The sequence below is a fragment of the Chelonia mydas genome, chromosome 17 (genome assembly GCF_015237465.2).
Source record: "Chelonia mydas isolate rCheMyd1 chromosome 17, rCheMyd1.pri.v2, whole genome shotgun sequence".
Lineage (NCBI taxonomy): Eukaryota > Metazoa > Chordata > Testudines > Cheloniidae > Chelonia > Chelonia mydas.
In genome coordinates this window covers 18,164,544-18,184,083 of record NC_051257.2, presented here as the reverse complement: position 1 = coordinate 18,184,083, position 19,540 = coordinate 18,164,544, and the positions used below count along the sequence as shown (strand labels likewise).

The 19,540-nt window shown below is 41.3% G+C and overlaps 1 protein-coding gene across 2 annotated transcripts in view; it reads left to right on the top strand.

Moving 5' to 3' along the window:
• Positions 1–19,540, top strand: part of MYL10 (myosin light chain 10) — a 27,887-nt gene extending 8,347 nt beyond the window's left edge. Inside the window, exons 3-7 of one of the 2 annotated variants that reach the window (XM_007054142.3) lie at positions 5,087–5,162; positions 6,790–6,894; positions 10,503–10,581; positions 17,017–17,065; positions 18,971–19,540. In XM_007054142.3, coding sequence (XP_007054204.1) covers positions 5,087–5,162; positions 6,790–6,894; positions 10,503–10,581; positions 17,017–17,065; positions 18,971–19,069 — 408 coding nt within the window. In that variant the 3' untranslated portion in view covers positions 19,070–19,540. The remainder of the gene's footprint in view (positions 1–5,086; positions 5,163–6,789; positions 6,895–10,502; positions 10,582–17,016; positions 17,066–18,970) is intronic. The other variant, XM_037880822.2, reaches the window with a different exon arrangement.

Below are 19,540 nucleotides of genomic sequence, written 5' to 3'. Positions count from 1 at the left end.
GGCTTTAAAATTCACTTTCCATGAGGATTCACGTTATTGAAGCTCAGTGTTATGAACGACCATTGGAACCCACACAAGAGATTGTGAACATGACCAAAGAAAATTCATCGAAACTGTTGACCTTTTCTGTGGAATTAACAGTGAGTGTTCAGCACTACGTAACCAGCTTTTATCAGCAACATAATCAATGCCCCATTTTCTTTCTTAAAGGGTTCTTTCTAAAACGCAACTGCACAAACTAGAGCTGGTCAAAAATGCCAATTTTTGTGTGAAGTATTTTAAATGATTGTTTAAAAATATTTCTTGCAGAAGTTTAGTTTTACTTTTCCCCATTCAAACTCAAAACCTAAAACCATTTTTGGTAAGTTTTCAGTTTCTGGTGGAAAAACTGGGGAGTTTTGACTAAAATTAAAAATTAAAGCCATTTTTCACCAAAAAGAGTCTCACACCCTCCCCCAAATTTCAGCCAACTCTATACACTTATGGCCTGATCCGAAGCCCATTAAAATCAATGAAAAGAGTCCTGTTGGCTATAATCAGCTCAGAAGATTATTCAGTGGAACTATTCACGTGCTTCAGATTGGGCACATTCTCAATTACTTTCCTGAATCAGGGACTAGCACTGAGTTTAGTACAGACCATTATGAGTTAGTCCTGCTGAGTCAACAGTGTGCCCTTGTTGCCAAGAAGGCAAATGGGGCTGTATAAGTAGGGGCATTGCCAGCAGATCGGGGGACGTGATCGTTCCCCTCTATTCGGCATTGGTGAGGCCTCATCTGGAGTCCTGTGTCCAGTTTTGGGCCCCACACTACAAGAAGGATGTGGAAAAATTGGAGAGAGTCCAGCGGAGGGCAACAAATATGATCAGGGGGCTGGAGCACATGACCTATGAAGAGAGGCTGAGGGAACTGGGATTATTTAGTCTGCAGAAGAGAAGAGTGAGGGGGGATTTGATAGCTGCTTTCAACTACCTAAAAGGGGGTTCCAAAGTGGATGGATCTAAACTGTTCTCGGGTACCAGATGATAGAACAAGGAGTAATGGTCTCAAGCTACAGTGGGGGAGGTTTAGGTTGGATATTAGTAAAAACTTTTTCACTAGGTGGTGGTGAAGCACTGGAATGCATTACCTAGGGAGGTGGTGGAATCCTTCCTTAGATATTTTTAAGGTCAGGCTTGCCAAAGCCCTGGCTGGGATGATTTAGCTGGGGTTGGTCCTGCTTTGAGCAGGAGGTTGGACTAGATGACCTCCAGAAGTCCCTTCCAACCCTGATATTCTATGATTCTATGAGGCCACAGTGCACTGTTGGAGCCAATGTGAAGCCCTGGCCGTAGACACTTGATGACGCTTGCAGAATTGGGCACTAATACCATAGTTTAAAAGCGGAAACATGGCTTTTTAAAAATCAGTAATAAAACCCAGGGTTTATTATAAATATAACCATTCTTTGCAGAGTTACAAACCAGAACACATTATTGTTCTGTTAGTGCACGAGAACTGCCTTATTTGTGCACCTATTTCCAGGTACAGAAGGACTGTTCACCATCACAATGATCATGTTACTTTAAATGCCACTTGTCAAGAAGCACACGTAGTATTTATATCATCTGTTGCCTCTCTTCTCTCTGTGTGTGTGTGTGTGTGTGTGTGTAGAGCTGTTCTATTTACATTTCTTCTGTTCTACTTGTCCTACACAGTCAGCCCTGCAAGAGGAGTGAAAAGAACTCAGGGGAAGTAGATTTAAACTTATCGTTGGATGGTTGTGCGGCATAGGAATCAATGATTGTGAATGTACACTGCTGTAAATGATCACAGAGGCACACTGGAGCTTGAATGTTGAGGTTTTATGAGAAATTGAGGTGAGATTGCATGGAGATCTGATGATAAAACAGAATCACGGAAGGGGCTGCACCTCACAGAGCTGTAGACTACAAATCTATACAAATCATGGTCGGCAGACAGAGTGAGCTAGCTATATGTACCTGTGGATGTTACCTCTCATAGTCAATGTATATCCATAAACAAGAGGACATCAGAGCTGGTAAAAGATACAGTACCATGGAAATGGGCACAAAAGATAGGTAGAGAGATAGAGACAAGGTGAGGGAGGCAATGTCTTTTACTGAACCGACTTCTGTTGGTGGAAGGGACAAGCTTTTGAGCTTCACAGAGCTCTCTTCAGGTCTGGGGAAGGAAACCAGAGTGTTGGAGCTAAATACAAGTTGGGACAAATAGTTAAGGATAAGGAGTTAACATGTGGTGGGAGACCATTTAAAATGAAGTGGGCAACTCAGGGGTAGAGTATTAAGCATAAGGGTTTACACATGCTGTAGGAGACTACTTATAATGAAGTGAGGAATTCAGGGTAAGCAGGCAATGGGTGTGTTACAAATTCTTGTAATGAGCCTTAAAACCAGTGTCTCTGAGTCTATGGTTTTGAGTGTCTAGCAGAGTTATGAATTTAAGCTCCCAGGCTTGCTCTTTGAAGGGTTGTGCAGGTTTCCTTTGAGGATGAGTACCAAGAGGTTAGATCTGGAGCGATTGCTTCATGAAAAGTGTTCACCCAGGGGTGAAATGGTGTTTTTGTCTTTTATCATTTTAATGTGGAAGTTCATTTGAGAGTGCAGTGATTGTCTGGTTTTACCCACATAGTCGTTGTTGGGGCATTTGATGCCCTGGATGAGATACATCACATGTTCATGCCTATATAGGCATGTAGAACACATGAACCTTGAAAGGTGTGTTTTGGGAGATGTTGATCATTGTAGCAGTGGAGATATGTCTGTAGGTTTTGCATCTGTTGTTCTGGCAGGGTGTGGTACCACTTTGAGTTGGTGGATCCTGTTCTGTGGGGAGCTTGCTTCTGATGATCAGCTTGGTGAGATTGGGGCATCATTTGAAGGCCAGAAGAAGGGGTTTGGGAAAAATTTATTTCAGGATGTGAGCCCCGTCCAACATGTGGTTGTAATTGTTTGATAATACCTCATATATGTTCCAGTCTGGGGTGGTAAGGTGACAACTAGGGGTGTGCAGTCAATGGTTTTTTTTCCCCCCTGGATTGAAGCATGTTCTCCCAGGGTATTTGGGTGTCCCTTTCCATGAGATGATCTACTTCACTGGCAGAGTGTCCTTGTTTAGTGAAGGCTGTTTTAAGTGTGTTTAGGTGTGTATCCCAGACTTCCTGTTCAGAGCAAATTCTGTGGTATCTCAGTGCCTGGGTGTGGACAACAGATTGTTTTGTTTCAGAGTAGCAGCCGTGTTAGTCTGTATTCACAAAAAGAAAAGGAGTACTTGTGGCACCTTAGAGACTAACAAAGTTATTTGAGCATAAGCTTTCGTGAGCTACAGCTCACTTCATCGGATGAAGTGAGCTGTAGCTCACGAAAGCTTATGCTCAGATAAATTTGTTAGTCTCTAAGGTGCCACAAGTACTCCTTTTCTAGATTGTTTTGTGTGTCTGGTGTGCATTTGTGGAGATAAGTGTGGTGATCTGTGGGTTTCTTGGGTCTTTTGTAGGGTTCTGTTGCTGAAGCTAGTCATGATGTCCAGGAAGTTGGTGGTGTAGAGTGTTCTAGAACGAGTTTGATGGATGGGTTGTTGAAGTTATGGTGGAAATGAAAACATCCTTGATGTATGTCAGGCATATGATTGGTTTGCAGTGCATTTTTCCAGAAATTCTTCTTTGAGGTGGCCCATGAAGAGGTTGGCATATTGGGGAGCCATCATAGCACCCATGGCTGTTCCCATAGCTTGGACAATGTGTTTGTTGTTAAGTTTGACGCTGTTGTGAGCGAATATGAAATCAATGAGTTTGGTGATGCATTTAGAGGGATATGTGAGTGTTGTACATTATCCTGTAAGCATTGCCATCATGGTAAGGGATGTAGGTGTAGAAGGAGGTGACATCAGTGGTGGCAAGGATGGTGTTCTTGAGGAGGTGTTAATGTGGTGTTTCTGGAGAAAGTTGGTAGTGTCTTGGGGGAAGCTGGCCTGTTGTGTGATGAGTGATTTGAGGATGTTTTCTCTGAGTACTGAGTTTCCTCCAGTAAGAGTGCTGTAGCCAGATATTATGAGTCTGCCTGAGTTCCCTTGATTGTGTATCTTTGGGAAGCATGTAGAAGGTCCCTGGGATGGGTGGATGGATGAATGGATGGATAGATAGAGAGATGGATAGATAGATAGATAAATACCACTTTCAGAGATATTATTGGTTCTTCCAATGTTGCCATTGTAAGCTCAGGAAAATATCTCTCAAATCATTAAAATCTTTCAAAATATAAGAAAATTTTAAATTATGACCATTGTGGGTATGTAGGTAGGTAGGTAGGCAGATAGGTATATTTAATGATGAATGGAGAAGAGGTTAAAGTTCCAAAATTGTGTGTTGGCTAAAAACTACAAAACAACAAGTGTATTTTCTGCAAACTATCAAGAATTGCCTGACAGGAGATATTTTAGGTCAATCATTCAGGGAACAATTAGACCACAGCCTGAAGGACACAGTGTGTTGGAAAGGGCAACAAGCCTGGGTTGAATAAATAACACATCAAAGTCGAGATTTCTGACTTTTCTTCCTTCACTTTTCTGTTTTTATTTCCTCTATGAGACTTTCCTGTTAGCCCCCACAGAACTCTGATTTTAACTCAGTACCAGTTTGTGATGGCCACTGTTGTTAATTGTCTTACAGCTTGTTCTAGCTTCACAGGGCAATGTGATATAGGCAGGGGTACACAACCCATGTAACAGCCTCTGTGGCAGCTGTGACTAGAGCTTCCCTAATCCAAGCTTTCACGGGTTAAAGCCTGAATGGCTGGATCTGACAGCACTGGCATAGACCCAACTACATGCTGCTCCGAGTGTTAATTTAGTAAGAAGAAGTTTGGGTGGGTTTAATTAAATCTCTTGCCAAGATACATTAACGTGTTGAAAGTAAGTAATGCAAAATAACGCTGTACGTTGTGGATTAATAAAGGAAAGATAAATATTCCCCTTTCTAACACAAATATAATACCACATTGATGAGTATCAGGATTTACAATGGGCCATCAAGAGGCAATGGTAACATAATGCCCCTTTTCTCTTAATAGGCTTTTACCATCATGGATCAGAATAGAGATGGCTTCATTGACAAAGCAGACCTGAGAGATACATTTGCCGCACTAGGTGAGTGAACAAACAAACAAACAAATAAATAAATAAAAGTACTCTAAATGCAATTTAAATTTCAAGCGCATATGAAAGGATTATATTAAAATTAGAGCTGGATGAGTCATAAGATATGCATGAGGCTCAGAGAGCCAAAGGGAAAACCTGCCAAACCTGCTCAATTTGATCCTTCTCCTCTATGGCTGGTAGCTGCTATCTTGGCTGTCTATCTCTAGCAGGGAAGTTTACTGAGCAGCCCCTTTCAAAGGCTAAATGAGGGCCATTCTGGGATTCGTTGGCGGGTGATAGTGAGTGGTGCAGCTGACATCCTCTCCTAAGAGGCTGATCCCTCCCCATCAACCCTTTCATAATTAGCCCACCCAAGTAGGGGTCCGTGCCAGGCATTTCTGATTTGCCTTTTTATCCGGGCTTCTTGAGCTGCACCTTTTTCATCTAAGAGTCCTGTAAATATCTACCAATTAATGTTTCTGTCATGGACCAGCCGCCATCCTTCCCACGCCAACGTGGGAACTTCATGTGAAGGTCTGTTCCTCTGTGCCCTGACCTAGATTGGAATGTGTGTGTCACGAGGTTAAGAAATGCCTTTTTCAAGTCATAAGTCTAGAGCTCATTTAACACCTTACAACATCGGGCCTTCCCATGCAGTGGAAGGTCAAAAGGCTCGTAAACCCAAACCTGGAGGTACATCCCTTTTGCAGCATTTGAGGCTTGAACAGCAATGTAGGTGTCTGGGCTTCTGCCATCTGGATATTATCAAGAGGAGTTAATGATTAAAACCCGCAGTGCTCCCTGTGGTGGAATCAGACTTCAGTAGAGTCCATACTGCAGCTACCCAAATCTTTATAGTGATAGTGAGGAAATTGCCAACTGTAACTAATGTTACTCTGGAATGTTCATTTCCTAGGGCCAGTTTCTGATACCCTTAATTCATGCCAGATAGCACCTCACCCTTCAGCTAGGCCCCCTGAAATCAATGGGACTGCACACTTAGCAAGGTACGACTCAATTTGAGCAGGGCTATCAGAATCGCAACTCTAGTCAAGGTCCTGCAGGGAAGGAAGGGAACAAACAGGGTTACCCAAGTCATCTGTCCATTCTTATTATGATTCCATCATCACAAAACCATCTCATGTCGGGTGACTGTGTACTAGGACAAGGGCTGAAATTCTGGATTTCACCCGTGGGGAAAGAGAATCAGTTTCTTCAGAAATGGTTCCCCATGTTGGCTATTATTGCCCCCATATCTATTACTTTCCCCTCCCATTCCTTCTTTTGCCTTTTTATCCTGTAGCCAACTCCTTCAGTTTGTTTTATGATGGTGACTTTTTGAATGACATCTACCTGAAGTTGGGAATGGGTGACCAGAGATGGGTCACTGGATGATGACCTGCTCTGTTCATTCCCTCTGAAGCACCTGGCATTGGCCACTGTCTGAAGACAGGATACTGGGCTAGATGGATCATTGGTCTGACCCAATAGGGCTGGTTTTATGTTCTTATGTCTTACCACATCATTAACATTGTTCTGCTGAGCCCAGACCACGACAGTGGGAAGGGGGTAGTGTGGAATCACTTCTTGAAATAAAATGATTATTTATTATGAAAAATTATCTCTGCTACTACAGGTCGTTTGAATGTCAAGAATGAAGAGCTAGAAGCCATGGTGCAGGAAGCTCCAGGTGCCATTAACTTCACTATTTTCCTGACTATGTTTGGTGAAAAACTGAAAGGTATGTACCATTGGTGGGTTAGAGAGGTATCTATCAGTGTACTTATATGGACCTCTTTGTTGTAATACCTCAGCACCTCGCAAACATCGATCTATGCATCTTGAAAACACCCCTGTGAGGTAGGGAGGAATTGTCTCCATTTTTGCAAACAGGGAATTAGGGCACAGAGAGACTAGGTGACGTGCCTTACGACACACAGGGAATCTGTGGCAGAGCTGAGAACTGACTCTTGGTAGAGTGCCTTAGCCACATGGCCATTCTTCATTTTTCCTGCAGGTTGGAGACAGATGACCCAACCTTGGTGTGATTCATATCAATGGGAGTTTTGCTATTGACTTCAGTGTGACCAAGATTTGGCCCAGACACTGCTGATTAGTGGGCAAAGTGAACTGATTTAATCTCAGTTGACTTCACTAGAGTTATAAAAGAGGGGAATTTGGCCCAATGTCATGTAAAAGACAGAGATTTCTGCCACAGATATTAGATTCTAACCAGAAGCCAGTAATTTAGTTCAATTTTTTGCATTGTACATGGCCAAGAATTGCAGAAGAAAGATCCCAGTGGCTAAGATGCACCTCCAGTCATCTTCTCAATAAATATTAATGAGGAGAGAAAGCTTTGGCCTTCGTATCAAGGTAATTCTGTTCTATTCTGTTCTGTTCAGGTTCTTGCACCACCTTCATCCCCCCACAATCTGAACACCTTCCAAAGTCCATTAAGTGTTACAGCTAGTGTTTGCTGTCTCTCTCTTTCCTCCCATTTCCTCTCAAGGGGGAATATTATGTTGGGATTTGAAAAAATAACAACATATTTTTGAATTATTTATTTCATGTTTGCTGTGTTGTGTGTCTATATTATTGAAGTCAAGGTCAAAGAAGTGCTCCTTGCTCTTGGAACAGAAAGTGGTAAGGTTTGAGGTGGACTTGAACTTAATATGAGTTAGGTCAGTAGAACCAGTAATATCTCTTAAAGTTTATCTAATCTCTCGTTCTCTCTCTAATCGGCCCATCACAGTGGCATGTGCATCTTTATTTATTTAAGACAAACCCTTAGACCCTTAGGGTATGTCAGCCCTGCAATCACAGGACATGATTGCAACTCATGTAGACATACCCTAGCTAGTTTTAATCTGGCTAGTTTGGGTACTGGAGCGGTGAAGCCATGGCTGTACAAGTCTGGTATTCTGCGTAATTACTTGTGGGGCTAGCCTGCACCAAACTGCCATAGCTAGCTACATTAAAGCTAGTTCAGGTATATCATCACGCACCTGGTGATTACAACATCGGCATACCCTCAGAAGGTAACACTCAGCCTCCTTCACAGTGCTCTAGCTGGAATCTGCTGGATATCTTGATTCACCCTTCTGGAGTGCACTAGTGCAGACTCCTGCCTATTCATAATGTCCATGATCACACAGCGCTTGGCAAGGTGCCTCTTTTCCTTTCTGTCCTTTGCCTCTCACAATTGCTGAAGCCTGGTGGGATTCCAGCCCTGCCAACTGTGTGGCATGAAAACAGAGACAGCACAGGAAGGTAAATGGGTGAAGTGTACCCCTCTTGTCCACAGGTTTCCTGTTGGCTATTAGCAGGAGAGCTTTTTTTTCTTCTTCTTCTTTCCATTTGTCAAAGGGAAAATCACAGCTGTGCTTGTCATGCCCTTCTGGTTGGGTTTGTCATGCAAAATAAGGAGAGCGAAAAGACTGCACATTCCCAATCAAAACTAATTGGGATGAAGAGTCTTTGTAGTACAATTATAAAGGGAGAATGGGCTGGAGGAAGTGGATATGGCAATTTTGCAACACTTTTTATTATCTAAGTACCACTCAGAGAGTTTGGTGAAAGGTGCTTTCTAAGTAAAATTTGTTGTGCTGTAATTGATTTCTGTCATAAAAGGGGAGCTGGGATTTTTGAGACAAGCTTTAGCTTTGTATATTGATATTATGATGCCAGATGAACAGCTAACAAAACTCAGTTTATGTTAATGCCAACCACATGGAGCTGTTTCTACAGGGATTTGGAATAATGCAATTTGTACAGAAAACAGAGATGCTTCACATCAAAGAAACCACTTTATTTACTAGCTAATCAATAAAGAATGCCTGCTGCACTGCTTCTCTTCAAAGCTGAAGTCCAAGGATATGACAGAGTAGAAAATGTGAAACGCACTAAGAGGAAAAAAATCCCCCACGCAGAGGTGACTGCTTAAAAGGCAACCCCCTCCTCCGAGCTGGGATAAGTTTCACTGCATGGGACAATCGAAACATTAAATACCAACACTCACTGCACTGAACGCATAGCCATTGCGGTTTGAAATTAGTGTCCAGAATTTTGCAGAAGAATACTCATGGCCGGTGGTACGAAGGCCTAGAAAGAAGTCCTCTAGTTTATGGATCATTGACCAAACTGTTATGGGCCACCCTGTCAGTTCAGCTACTGCACAGCCATGTGCTAAATATCCTTGTGAAACCTTAGCAAGAAAGAAACTTCTTGGGGAGTGGTCAGGGAGTGTGGATTGATAGACAGAGCAAAGAACTGGGTGTCAGAGCTCCTGGGTTCTGTCTCTGTTACATTGCGTGGCATAATGGCATTGCTACATTGAGAGCACATTTTCCTATTATAATTACACTTCAAAGACTCACCATTCCAATTAATTTAAATGATCTGTGTGGCTCAGTTTACTTGTTGGAACATTGGATTTTGTACTACTGTTGTTAATGGTTATTTGTATTATGGTACCACCCACAAGCCCAAACCAATATTGTCCTCAGAACTGTAGAGACACATAGTAAGAGAGTCCCTGTTCCCAAGAGCTTACAGTCTAAATAGAAGAGACAGACCCAGGGTGGGAGAAAGGAAGGAGTATTATTTCTGTTTTATGGACACAGTGAGTTTGAATGACCTGCCCAAGGTCAAGCAGAAAGGCTGATGTGAGAAGAGGAGCCACATCCCCTGAGTCCCAATCTAGTGCATTAGCCAAAAGACTGTCTCTTTTCTCCAACTAATACTTATCTGCTTCCCAGGCCTGTCAGTGAGGGTTATATGGTGCTTTGAGATCCTCAGATGGAAACACAATACGAACATAAGGACAATTCACTATTGTACATTGATCATCCTGTTTCCATTGCATTTCATTGACACTTCGTTTTGGTGACGAGCTCCATTTCCTTTGGCGAGGGAAATAACCTCTCCTCTATATAGTGGAGAACAAGTAACATCAAAAAGTGTTTTTACAAGGAACGTACAGTACAAGATTAAAGGAAGCCAGCCAGGGAAACAGTTTGTTATATTTTCATTTCTGAAAGCTGCTAATCCTCTGGGTACTGATATTGGAGACCAGTTCCTGGAAGTTTTCTCTCCTGCAGACACAGAATAGATATAGTTATTATTTTTAAGCTTCTGAACACTGAACTATTCACCTTTATTGTTTATCTGACATGATAAATGCTGCAGACTTAAGAAACCTTTGTCTTCAAACCCACGACTGCTGGGTTCTCCATTTTGCTCCATTTTCAGATGAATGCAATTATTTAGCAAATATTAGACAGCGATACAAACATACACACACACACACACACACAGACATCTACATTATATTTCATTTTCTTTTAGGCACGGACCCAGAAGAGACCATTCTGAATGCTTTTAAGATTTTCGACCCAGAAGGAAAAGGCCACATAAAGGCAGACTAGTAAGTTTATTTATAATCCTTAAAAAAAATAAGTGCACTGCTTAAAGGGGCAGTTTAAAGGATGTACATTCTACAGTATTCTAAGAGGCAGATGAGCTGGCAGGCGGAAAAGCATGTAGCTTTGTAAGCTACAGTCAAAAGACTAGACAGTTGTATAAATGTCCTTGTATCCCCCCAAAAAGAGATGTTATTGTCTTTAGACATTGCAAGAGGCAGCGGAAATGTAATCACATGCATGCCATTAGATAGCCTCTTTTCAAGGTTTGGATATAAATCAACACACGACCCACTCTTTATAGATCAACTCCATATGTAAAATGAAAATGAGTGTCTGGTGCAGAACACTCAAAGAGGGCTTGACTTGAAGGGGAAGGCTAGTCCTCTTTTAAAAATAGAGCAATCAGCTTAATTAATACAGGGAGACAGCTTTGGAGAAAGGATCTTCCCTTGTTAAATGTTTACCATTTGAGCCCTCTACTCCTAGATGATCATTTTCTCTAGCTTTCCAGATCACCAGTGGCCATTGTGGAAGCCCCATCATTAATTATTACCAGTAGTCGTATTTATTATTTTAAATACAGCTCCCCAACTGTGCTTATATAAAGACGTGAGGCCCAATTTTTATTTACATACAATAGGCCTCTCTACACCAATCTGGCAGTGTAAAGGAGCTTGAATGTGGGTATTAAGTGGCATAAAGGGGCCTTAATATAAATGAGAATCAGGCCCAAGAGATAAATTATTTGAAGGAGGGCAAATAGCTAAGGAACTCTGACCTATGAGTTCAGTGGGACTCCTCACATGGTTGAAGTTGGAGGTGCTTAAATACCTTGCGAATAAGGGCCTAATTACTTATGCCACAACAGCCAGTTTTGGGGCCTTTCACAATGTCCATTTTGTAAATGATACTAATTAGGAAGCCATGAGTTATAAAGTGATGACACATCAAGGGGTTCTGTCAACACTGTGATAACGTGAGTGAACCTCCAGCCATCTGTGCTGCTTTCAGACTCCCTGATGTGTATGTGTAGCCTGAAGCAGAGTATTCGTGGACTGTGTTTGGTGTAACTGATGGATAGTGCAAGTAAATTAAAAAAAAATAAATTAGTGTACGTCTTCTTTATTTACTGTTATTCATTTCTCTTACACTTGAGTCCCCAATCAGTATCAGAGCCTCATTGTGCTTGGTACTGTACAAACAGAGAGTAAGGGCATTTCGTTTTGCAGCAAGCTGGGGTGTGAATCTCCCCTGTACTTGCCTGCCACAGCCTACTGTCCCTGTGCACTCTGCTGATGCACAATGACAGTTTGTTAATGTGCTTTGATCTAGTCATGTTTCAAAGAGGACTAGATCAAAATGCATAAATGAATTGTTAGTACACATCAGCGGGGTCCATGCAGACAGTTAGTCAATGGCAGGCTAGCACCCCCAGCTTGCCACGAACTAAGTGTTCATGGAAATGAGCCCTAAGAAACAACCCTTTCCCTAAAGAGTCTACAACCCAATTTAATCAAGTGCGTGTAGCTAACTATTGGAAGGAACTGGAGGTAAGAGCCCTCCTGTTTGTTTTTAGGCTAATATTATCCAGACAGTTTGGGTTAGAGCTCCTTCCTGGGCAGTGGGAGTGGGACATCTGAAGTGACTCAAGATATCAGAGTACAGTTTATCCTATTGCTTAGTAGGCCATATCACATGGTAGTGAAATCACAACCTTGAAATACGATCTTCTGATGGCACCAGAACCATGAAATGTTATTTTTCTCACCACCATCTTTAGCAACATATTGTATACCAAATATGCTGCTCCCCTTCCTATGCCTGAGCCTGCAGTTTTTGCACACGCCAAGGTCCAAATGAAGCCTCTTAAAGTCTGGGGCAAATTAGGAATTAGGAATGACTCCAAAAGTGAAGAAGAGAGCATGATACTTTTTTTTTCCTTGACGGAGAAGGTCACCCTCCCCACTTCCTCCGCAGAGCTAGCATTAGACAATGGTTTTAGTTCATCACCACAACAGAGCATAATGTTTACTTATTAGACCCGAGGGTAATGTTGATCATTACAGAACAAACCATTAAATCAATTCCATAAATGTCTTTGAGGTTTAACTTCTATTCATATGCTTCCAAATTTTAGACATTTGAAGGTTTTGCAATCGTTTTTACAGTGGCTCACCCAACCCTTTCAATATGACAGTTAATATCTTAATAAATAATACTCCTCCATATTAAAAACAGTGGGATGGCTCTCCCAAACTCAGTCACATAGACCTTTCAATCAGAACTTATTTTTTAGGTTCATATCGTTAACATCCTTCTGGAGATTTTTATGTCTCTTCCCGCTGCATGTTTTCACCTCTTGTCTGGAAATGACTCACTCAGTCCATCCGATGGCAACTGGGATGGACTTTTCTAACCTTTCCAAAAGCTCCAGGAGTTTGTAACAGACTTCCAATTTCCATGACAAACTTTGTTTCTCCACATCGTTTTACCACACACAAACTCCCTCCTATACAATGACGTCAAAAAGAGAAAATATTGTGGGCCAGATTCACAGCTGGTGTAAACTGGCATAGCTTTTGGAAAGGTTAGATGACTCAGTCCCAATTCTCATTGATTGAACTGAGTCTGGTCAATGTCAGCCACTTCTAATAATGAAGTCAATGAAGCTATGTTGATTTGCACCAACTCAGGAGCTGGCTCTTTGAGTTTCAAAGTTTTCTGGCCCTTTGGAGACTCGACTGGATAGGACTGAATTGGGGATGTTCTCCCATGATCTAGACCAGTGCTTACATGAACCCATATAGCTTTTTCCAAGACTGCATTGTGTGATGGGCTCCTCCCGTTAAAAAGCAACTTGCCCCATAGATTTCAAAGGTAATTTTCTAAAATTATTTGGAAATCAAAGGAACAACCAAAATATTTTAAATATTAGAACCAGTTGATATTAGCCAGAACAGATATAATCTCGTGTGCCACATCAAAGCAAATGGGCACTGACTGGTTTCTGTAAAGTCACCACAAGGCTTTGATTTTTTTTTAATTTTTTTTTTTTTTTTGGAGAAAAAAATACTATGCAAAAAAAAAAAAAAGTACATAGCTTCTAGTTTTGGAAATTGTGAGTGTTCGTTTCCCTGTAAAATAAATAATGGAAAATGTGCATAGGTCCTTAACTCAGTCCTCCTTACTTATGAGAATGCCAAGGGTGGCCGGGCTATGCATCAGAAGATTATAATTAGACATTCTTTTTTTCTTTCCAAAAACACTCTAAGCCTGTGAACAGAGGACACATCGCACCCAGCTCTCTTCCTAATTCAAGCCTGTATGAGATGGAAGTTTATTTGGGATCCCTAAAACACAACAAGTAGTTTTAAGTGCTTCTTCCCATTCACCAAGCTGCTTGGTGTATCCAGCGCCCTCCTATTTATGTTTTTCTCCTGCTATTTTTTATAGGGTGCAAATATCCAATTATCAATGTGTTTCCATGAGAACTATCTTGCTAGCTTTTAATTACTGGCAGCAGCAGATCATGTGATAATTACATTGCAAAAGCAATGGTCATGGAACAAATGGTCTGGTTAAGAAGACAAAAATTATTAGTGACAAGGAAAGTCTTTATATGACTTTGCTAAATAAAGACCGTGGGAAAAGAATACAGGAAATTTACTGTAACGTAACTAGAGCTGTATTAAAATATAGAGCTGTGTGGAAAATATTTTCCAGAAATTTTGCATGAATATTTTCACTATTTTGTTCCTCAGGCGCCATTGGTAATCCAGAAATTTCATTTCTCACAAAAAGAAAAGGAGGACTTGTGGCACCTTAGAGACTAACCAATTTATTTGAGCATAAGCTTTCGTGAGCTACAGCTCACTTCATCGGATGTAGCTCACGAAAGCTTATGCTCAAATAAATTGGTTAGTCTCTGAGGTGCCACAAGTACTCCTTTTCTTTTTGCGAATACGGACTAACCCGGCTGTTACTCTGAAATTTCTCACAAAATGGCACCTTTCCAGCAAGAACATAAGAACAACAATATGCACATTCAGAAGTATATATATTGTATGCAAATTGACTTCTGTTAGGGGGCTTATTCCTTCACTCGCTTACTTCCCTGGTCCTTCTCGTATGAACAGAGAGCAACGATACCCGAAGTCCAAAGGTGCAAACAATTCCATGTTTATTGGGGTGAACTTCCAGCAAGCATGATTCCAGTTTCCTTCCTTAGTGTCCCCCTTCCCAGCTCTGACATCACAGAGCCTTACACCTGTGTCCCTGTTCCCATTTCCCCCCCTTAACAAAACATGATTCCAATTCCCCACCCCCATTCCCTGTTCCCATTTCCCCCACCCACACACTTCCTGATTGACTGCAGACTATATAGTAAAACTTGAGTTCTGCTTAGCTATATCTTAACCAATCATTTTCCTGAAATTTAACTAACCAATCCTAAAATATTATAACATGATTATGTCACCAATTATATCTCACAACCTTAATTAGTTTACACCGAGCAAAATTAATTATACAGCAGACAGGAACAATCACAGAACCAGACAGAGATTATGCAAACCATTGCAAAGTGGGAACTATAATGACAAAACAATACAGAAGTGAGGATTTCACATCCCAGTTATTGATAAGTGAGTTCTTGCCAGACAGGATGCTATCAAACTAAGTTTCCTTTTACATCTTCTAGGCACTTCCCTTTCTCTGGAGGCCATAGGCATTATCAGGACAGGATTGTATTCCTAACAGCCCAATAGCACCTTATTTCAGTGTGACTAGGTTGGAATGTGAGGATGTGACCGGTCGCTTCCCAGCTTATGGCTGCCTCTGCTGCTTAGCCAAAGACCTTAGCCTAAGAACAGGGCCTCAGGCTGTCACAGTAAGAAAAGGACCTTGCACCGGCAGACAGTGATTTTGATTCTTTCTGTTATACCTCTATAACTAGCTAAGTGATAAGAATACACCTAAATTCTTAGAGTATAGGCCTTTACAGACAGGCCTGAATATCTATATCCTAACAACTTCTATCATAAAGAAATTCTGATTTTTGTATTATTCATTGGCACTTTTCATTTCACAAGGGTTCTATTTTCAGAAGACGCACCCATGACATTGCACAGGGCTAATTTTTATGCTTTTCAAAATCAGTTCCATTTTCAAAAATGTAAAACTGAAATGGAAGTCGTTGGATTCAATTCTTGTTTCAAATTCTGCACACATATCTAACTGTAACCCACTGTCACCAATTTATAATCTATTTCCTCTAGATTTAGGTCTATATCTATTTCCTCTAGGACTTTCTGAGAGTGCACAGGTATCCTTTGGTAACAACAACAATAAAGACACACCTTTAATTTGCGCTCTAATAATTGAATAAAGGATGGGGGAAAGGTTGAAAGTAAAAGTGATCTGTGCTTATCTACACACTAAGTTGTACCATTTTAACTATACCAGTATAGTTAAAGTAGTACTACCCCACCTAGAGTGGACATGGGTTCTTTATACTGGTACAGCTATTCCTGCACTGGAGCTATACCAGGAATAAGCTATACCAGTATAAGGTATGGTTATATTGGTATAACTGCATCTACACTAGGGGTTGTAGTGGTTTAACTATTGGGCTTAATATAGGGGTAAATGAGTGAAATTTAATGGCCCGTGATACACAAGATGTCAAACTAGATGATTTAAGGCTCCCTTCTGGCTTAGAACTCTATGAATCTGAGAATTTCAATAAAAAAATCACACCCCTATTTGACAAGTATACTAGTAGAGAAACAATGCGTAGGCCAGCTAAGGTTCTGGCCCAGAATATTTCCGCTCTTTGATGTCATTGCATAGGAGGGAGTTTGTGTGTGGTATAAGCTCTGTGTTAAAGTTCAATAGTTCAAGATTAAGATACTTTACCTTGAAATACAGCAGTTCACAATCTCCTCTGGGAATGAGTGGTTGCAAAAAAAAAAAAAAAAAAGGATACTCGTGGTGATTTGGAATAGCTGCTGGAGTTCTTTCAAATCTTCTTTCTCATGTCCTCTTTCTCATTTCATGCTCTGTTTCTTTCATCCTTAGACGTCACAAAAATGCTCTCTTTTTCAGCTTTGCTAAGTTACACACATTTTTAAACAGCTAGCATGAAAACCACCATGTTAGGGTAAGATAAGCGTTGAAAATGGCTATATTACAAATATAATAACTGGAAACAATCTTAAAATGTTACAAAGCAAAATAACTTGGCAGAACCATGTGGTGACATTGATGGGGAAAGGCTCTTGGAACCAAGATATCATAGTAAATCTCTTACAATATCTTTCGAGGATTAGCAGCTCTAATTTATGCAGTCACACGCATTTTCAGAAAGCAGCTTGCAATCTGAGATGTGATCTGCAGTTATCTTCCTTTAACCAGGTAATTTCATTTTATTTGAACAGCATCAAAGAAATGCTTATGACACAGGCAGACCGATTCAGTCAAGAAGAGGTAAGGACCTTTTACCTTCTTTGAAATACGAATATCTCTCTAGCTGCTATTCAGCAATGGGCATTTGCCGTTTTTTTGCCTTATGAATTCAGCTCATGTCAAGACTGATACAGAGATCCATGCTAGCTCTGGCAATTAGGAACTATACAAAAAACCTCCCCTAAGTTATTTCATGGCTAAATCAGCATCACATACAAAAAGCATTCCTCAGATTTCCATGGAGATGTAAGACTGACCTATAGTCAGCTGTTCTGTTCTGCAGTGAGCTAGGCAATGAAGTTCTGTTGGGTGTGGGCTGGAACATTGATCTAGGCTCCATTTCTGTGGGAGTTATCTTGTTTGGAATCTTGTTGGATTCCTGAACTAATCTATCAAAAGTTCTTCTTTGTGTGGGACTTAGCCTGGGTTCTGCCATCTGAGAGGCAGGGCTCTGAGAGGAGGTTCAAACTAGAGTCTGTTAGTTGAGGGGCTAGACTGGAGTACTGAATGGAATTCTATTGGGTGAGGAAAAAAGAAAAGGAGTACTTGTGGCACCTTAGAGACTAACCAATTTATTTGAGCATAAGCTTTCGTGAGCTTTCGTGAGGGGCTAGCTTGGATGATGATGAGATTTCTTTTAATTAGAGGGCTGTATTGGGTTCCAATGGGAGTGGGTTAACTAGGTCAGCTGTGTTGTGATTCCTGTTCCAATAACCATTGAAGTCAATGGAGGATTTTCCGTTGTGGGCTATGGACCAGGCTTCAGAGAAGCTGAACTGGGTTGGAATTCATATGGAGATTGTGTACCCTGGGTTGCGAGCACCTTGCTAAAACCTGCCCACAGCATGAGGAAGCATGCCTGCCAGGGGTCAACTCTGCTTCTCCCAGCCAAAGGCAACGCAAACGCTCCCCTTGCAGGCACCGCTGACCCTGATGCAGGTTAGCAGTAGACACACACCAACCCCTGACTCCTCCAAGCATCCCCCTGAAGTGCCCAGCCCCCATTCCACTGAAGGGTCACAGAACTCTTAGTTTGGCTCCTCTGAAAGGAATAGCTCATCCCAGCTCACTAATTACACCTTAGAACACAGCTTCACTTAACACACAGGACTTAGATTTGTTTACAGAGAAAGCGAATATAAGTTTATTTAGCAAAGAACAGAGATTCATGTGAAGCAAACTAAAATATTGGAAACAAATGGTGACACAGAAAATAAAATAGCACACCCTGTAGAGCCTACACTCAACTAACAAGATGCCCTCTTATCTAATATGGTCCTACTTTCCCCTAAGTCCTTCCCAGAGCATTTTCCCACCAGGATGGCCGAGACTCTTCTTTCATGAGCCCAATCCTGCTGGCAACTTGTCTCCCTTTCCTGAAGATAAGTGGGGGTTCATCTGCATCCCAGTTATAGTTCCAAAAGTTCATCGTTTTGTCTCCTACACAGAATAACCCTTGCCGCTTTTGTTTTTTCCTGCAGCCCCCCCCAATCAATTTGCTTGGACTGTAAACAGGCATCTATTGTGAACCATACAATGCTTAGTTTGCACATGACCAGTCAGAGAGAGAGAAGCATCTCTTGCCCCCTGCCTGACGGGGTCTGTAGATCACCTTTTGGTGTTCTGCCGTAACTTGCCTAGACCTAGAGAACAGGTATATAAACATAACTCCCCACATATTTTCCATATGTACATCCCACAATGATTATGATGACCAGTGTGACACAGGCTTTCAGCAGACACTTTACATGGCACATTTTGGCCAACTCGCATGGGGATCCCAGACCCAGGGGATTTCTGTAACCGTTATGCACCTTTGTACCCTCTGCTAGTTGGCACAAAGAGTTCCCTGGGTCACAGAGATCAGTACAAGTTCCTGTCGTACCGTCCTGCATTTGTAATGCTTATTTCCTGTTTGTTTTGCAGATCAGCCAGATGTTTGCTGCTTTCCCTCCAGATGTCTCCGGTAATCTTGACTATAAGAACCTTTGTTATGTTATCACCCATGGTGAGGAGAAGGACTAAGAGGAGATGAGCTTCTCCTCTGAAGAGATCTTATGCTGCATTATTTCCCAGTGCTTTTGTATGGGGGACAGAGAGCTTAGCATTCAGCGTGCTGAAACCATATGGTCATCAGAACAGAACCAATAAAACAATTGAAATTAGATTAAAGTTATGCTTCTGTTTTTAGAAAAGCTGAAAATACCAATTTTGTTAGTTTTGCCCATCCCCTTTTTTCCCATCAGTGGTTTGAAGTGGAATTTTCTTGACGAACTGGTACTTTCATGATTTATTGACCGTTCTAATGTTCACCAGATGGTCCACTGGGCAGTGCAGTGTTGCTTAACCTTTTGTCTTTTATACATGAGTGCCACAAACTCATTCAGAAATGCTCTAGCTTATTGCATTGGGAAGAGCATTTTGTAAATAGAATTCTATTCCATTTCACAGCCCCTTACAATGAAAGTGTAAATAAAAAAATAAGTTTTTGTCTTC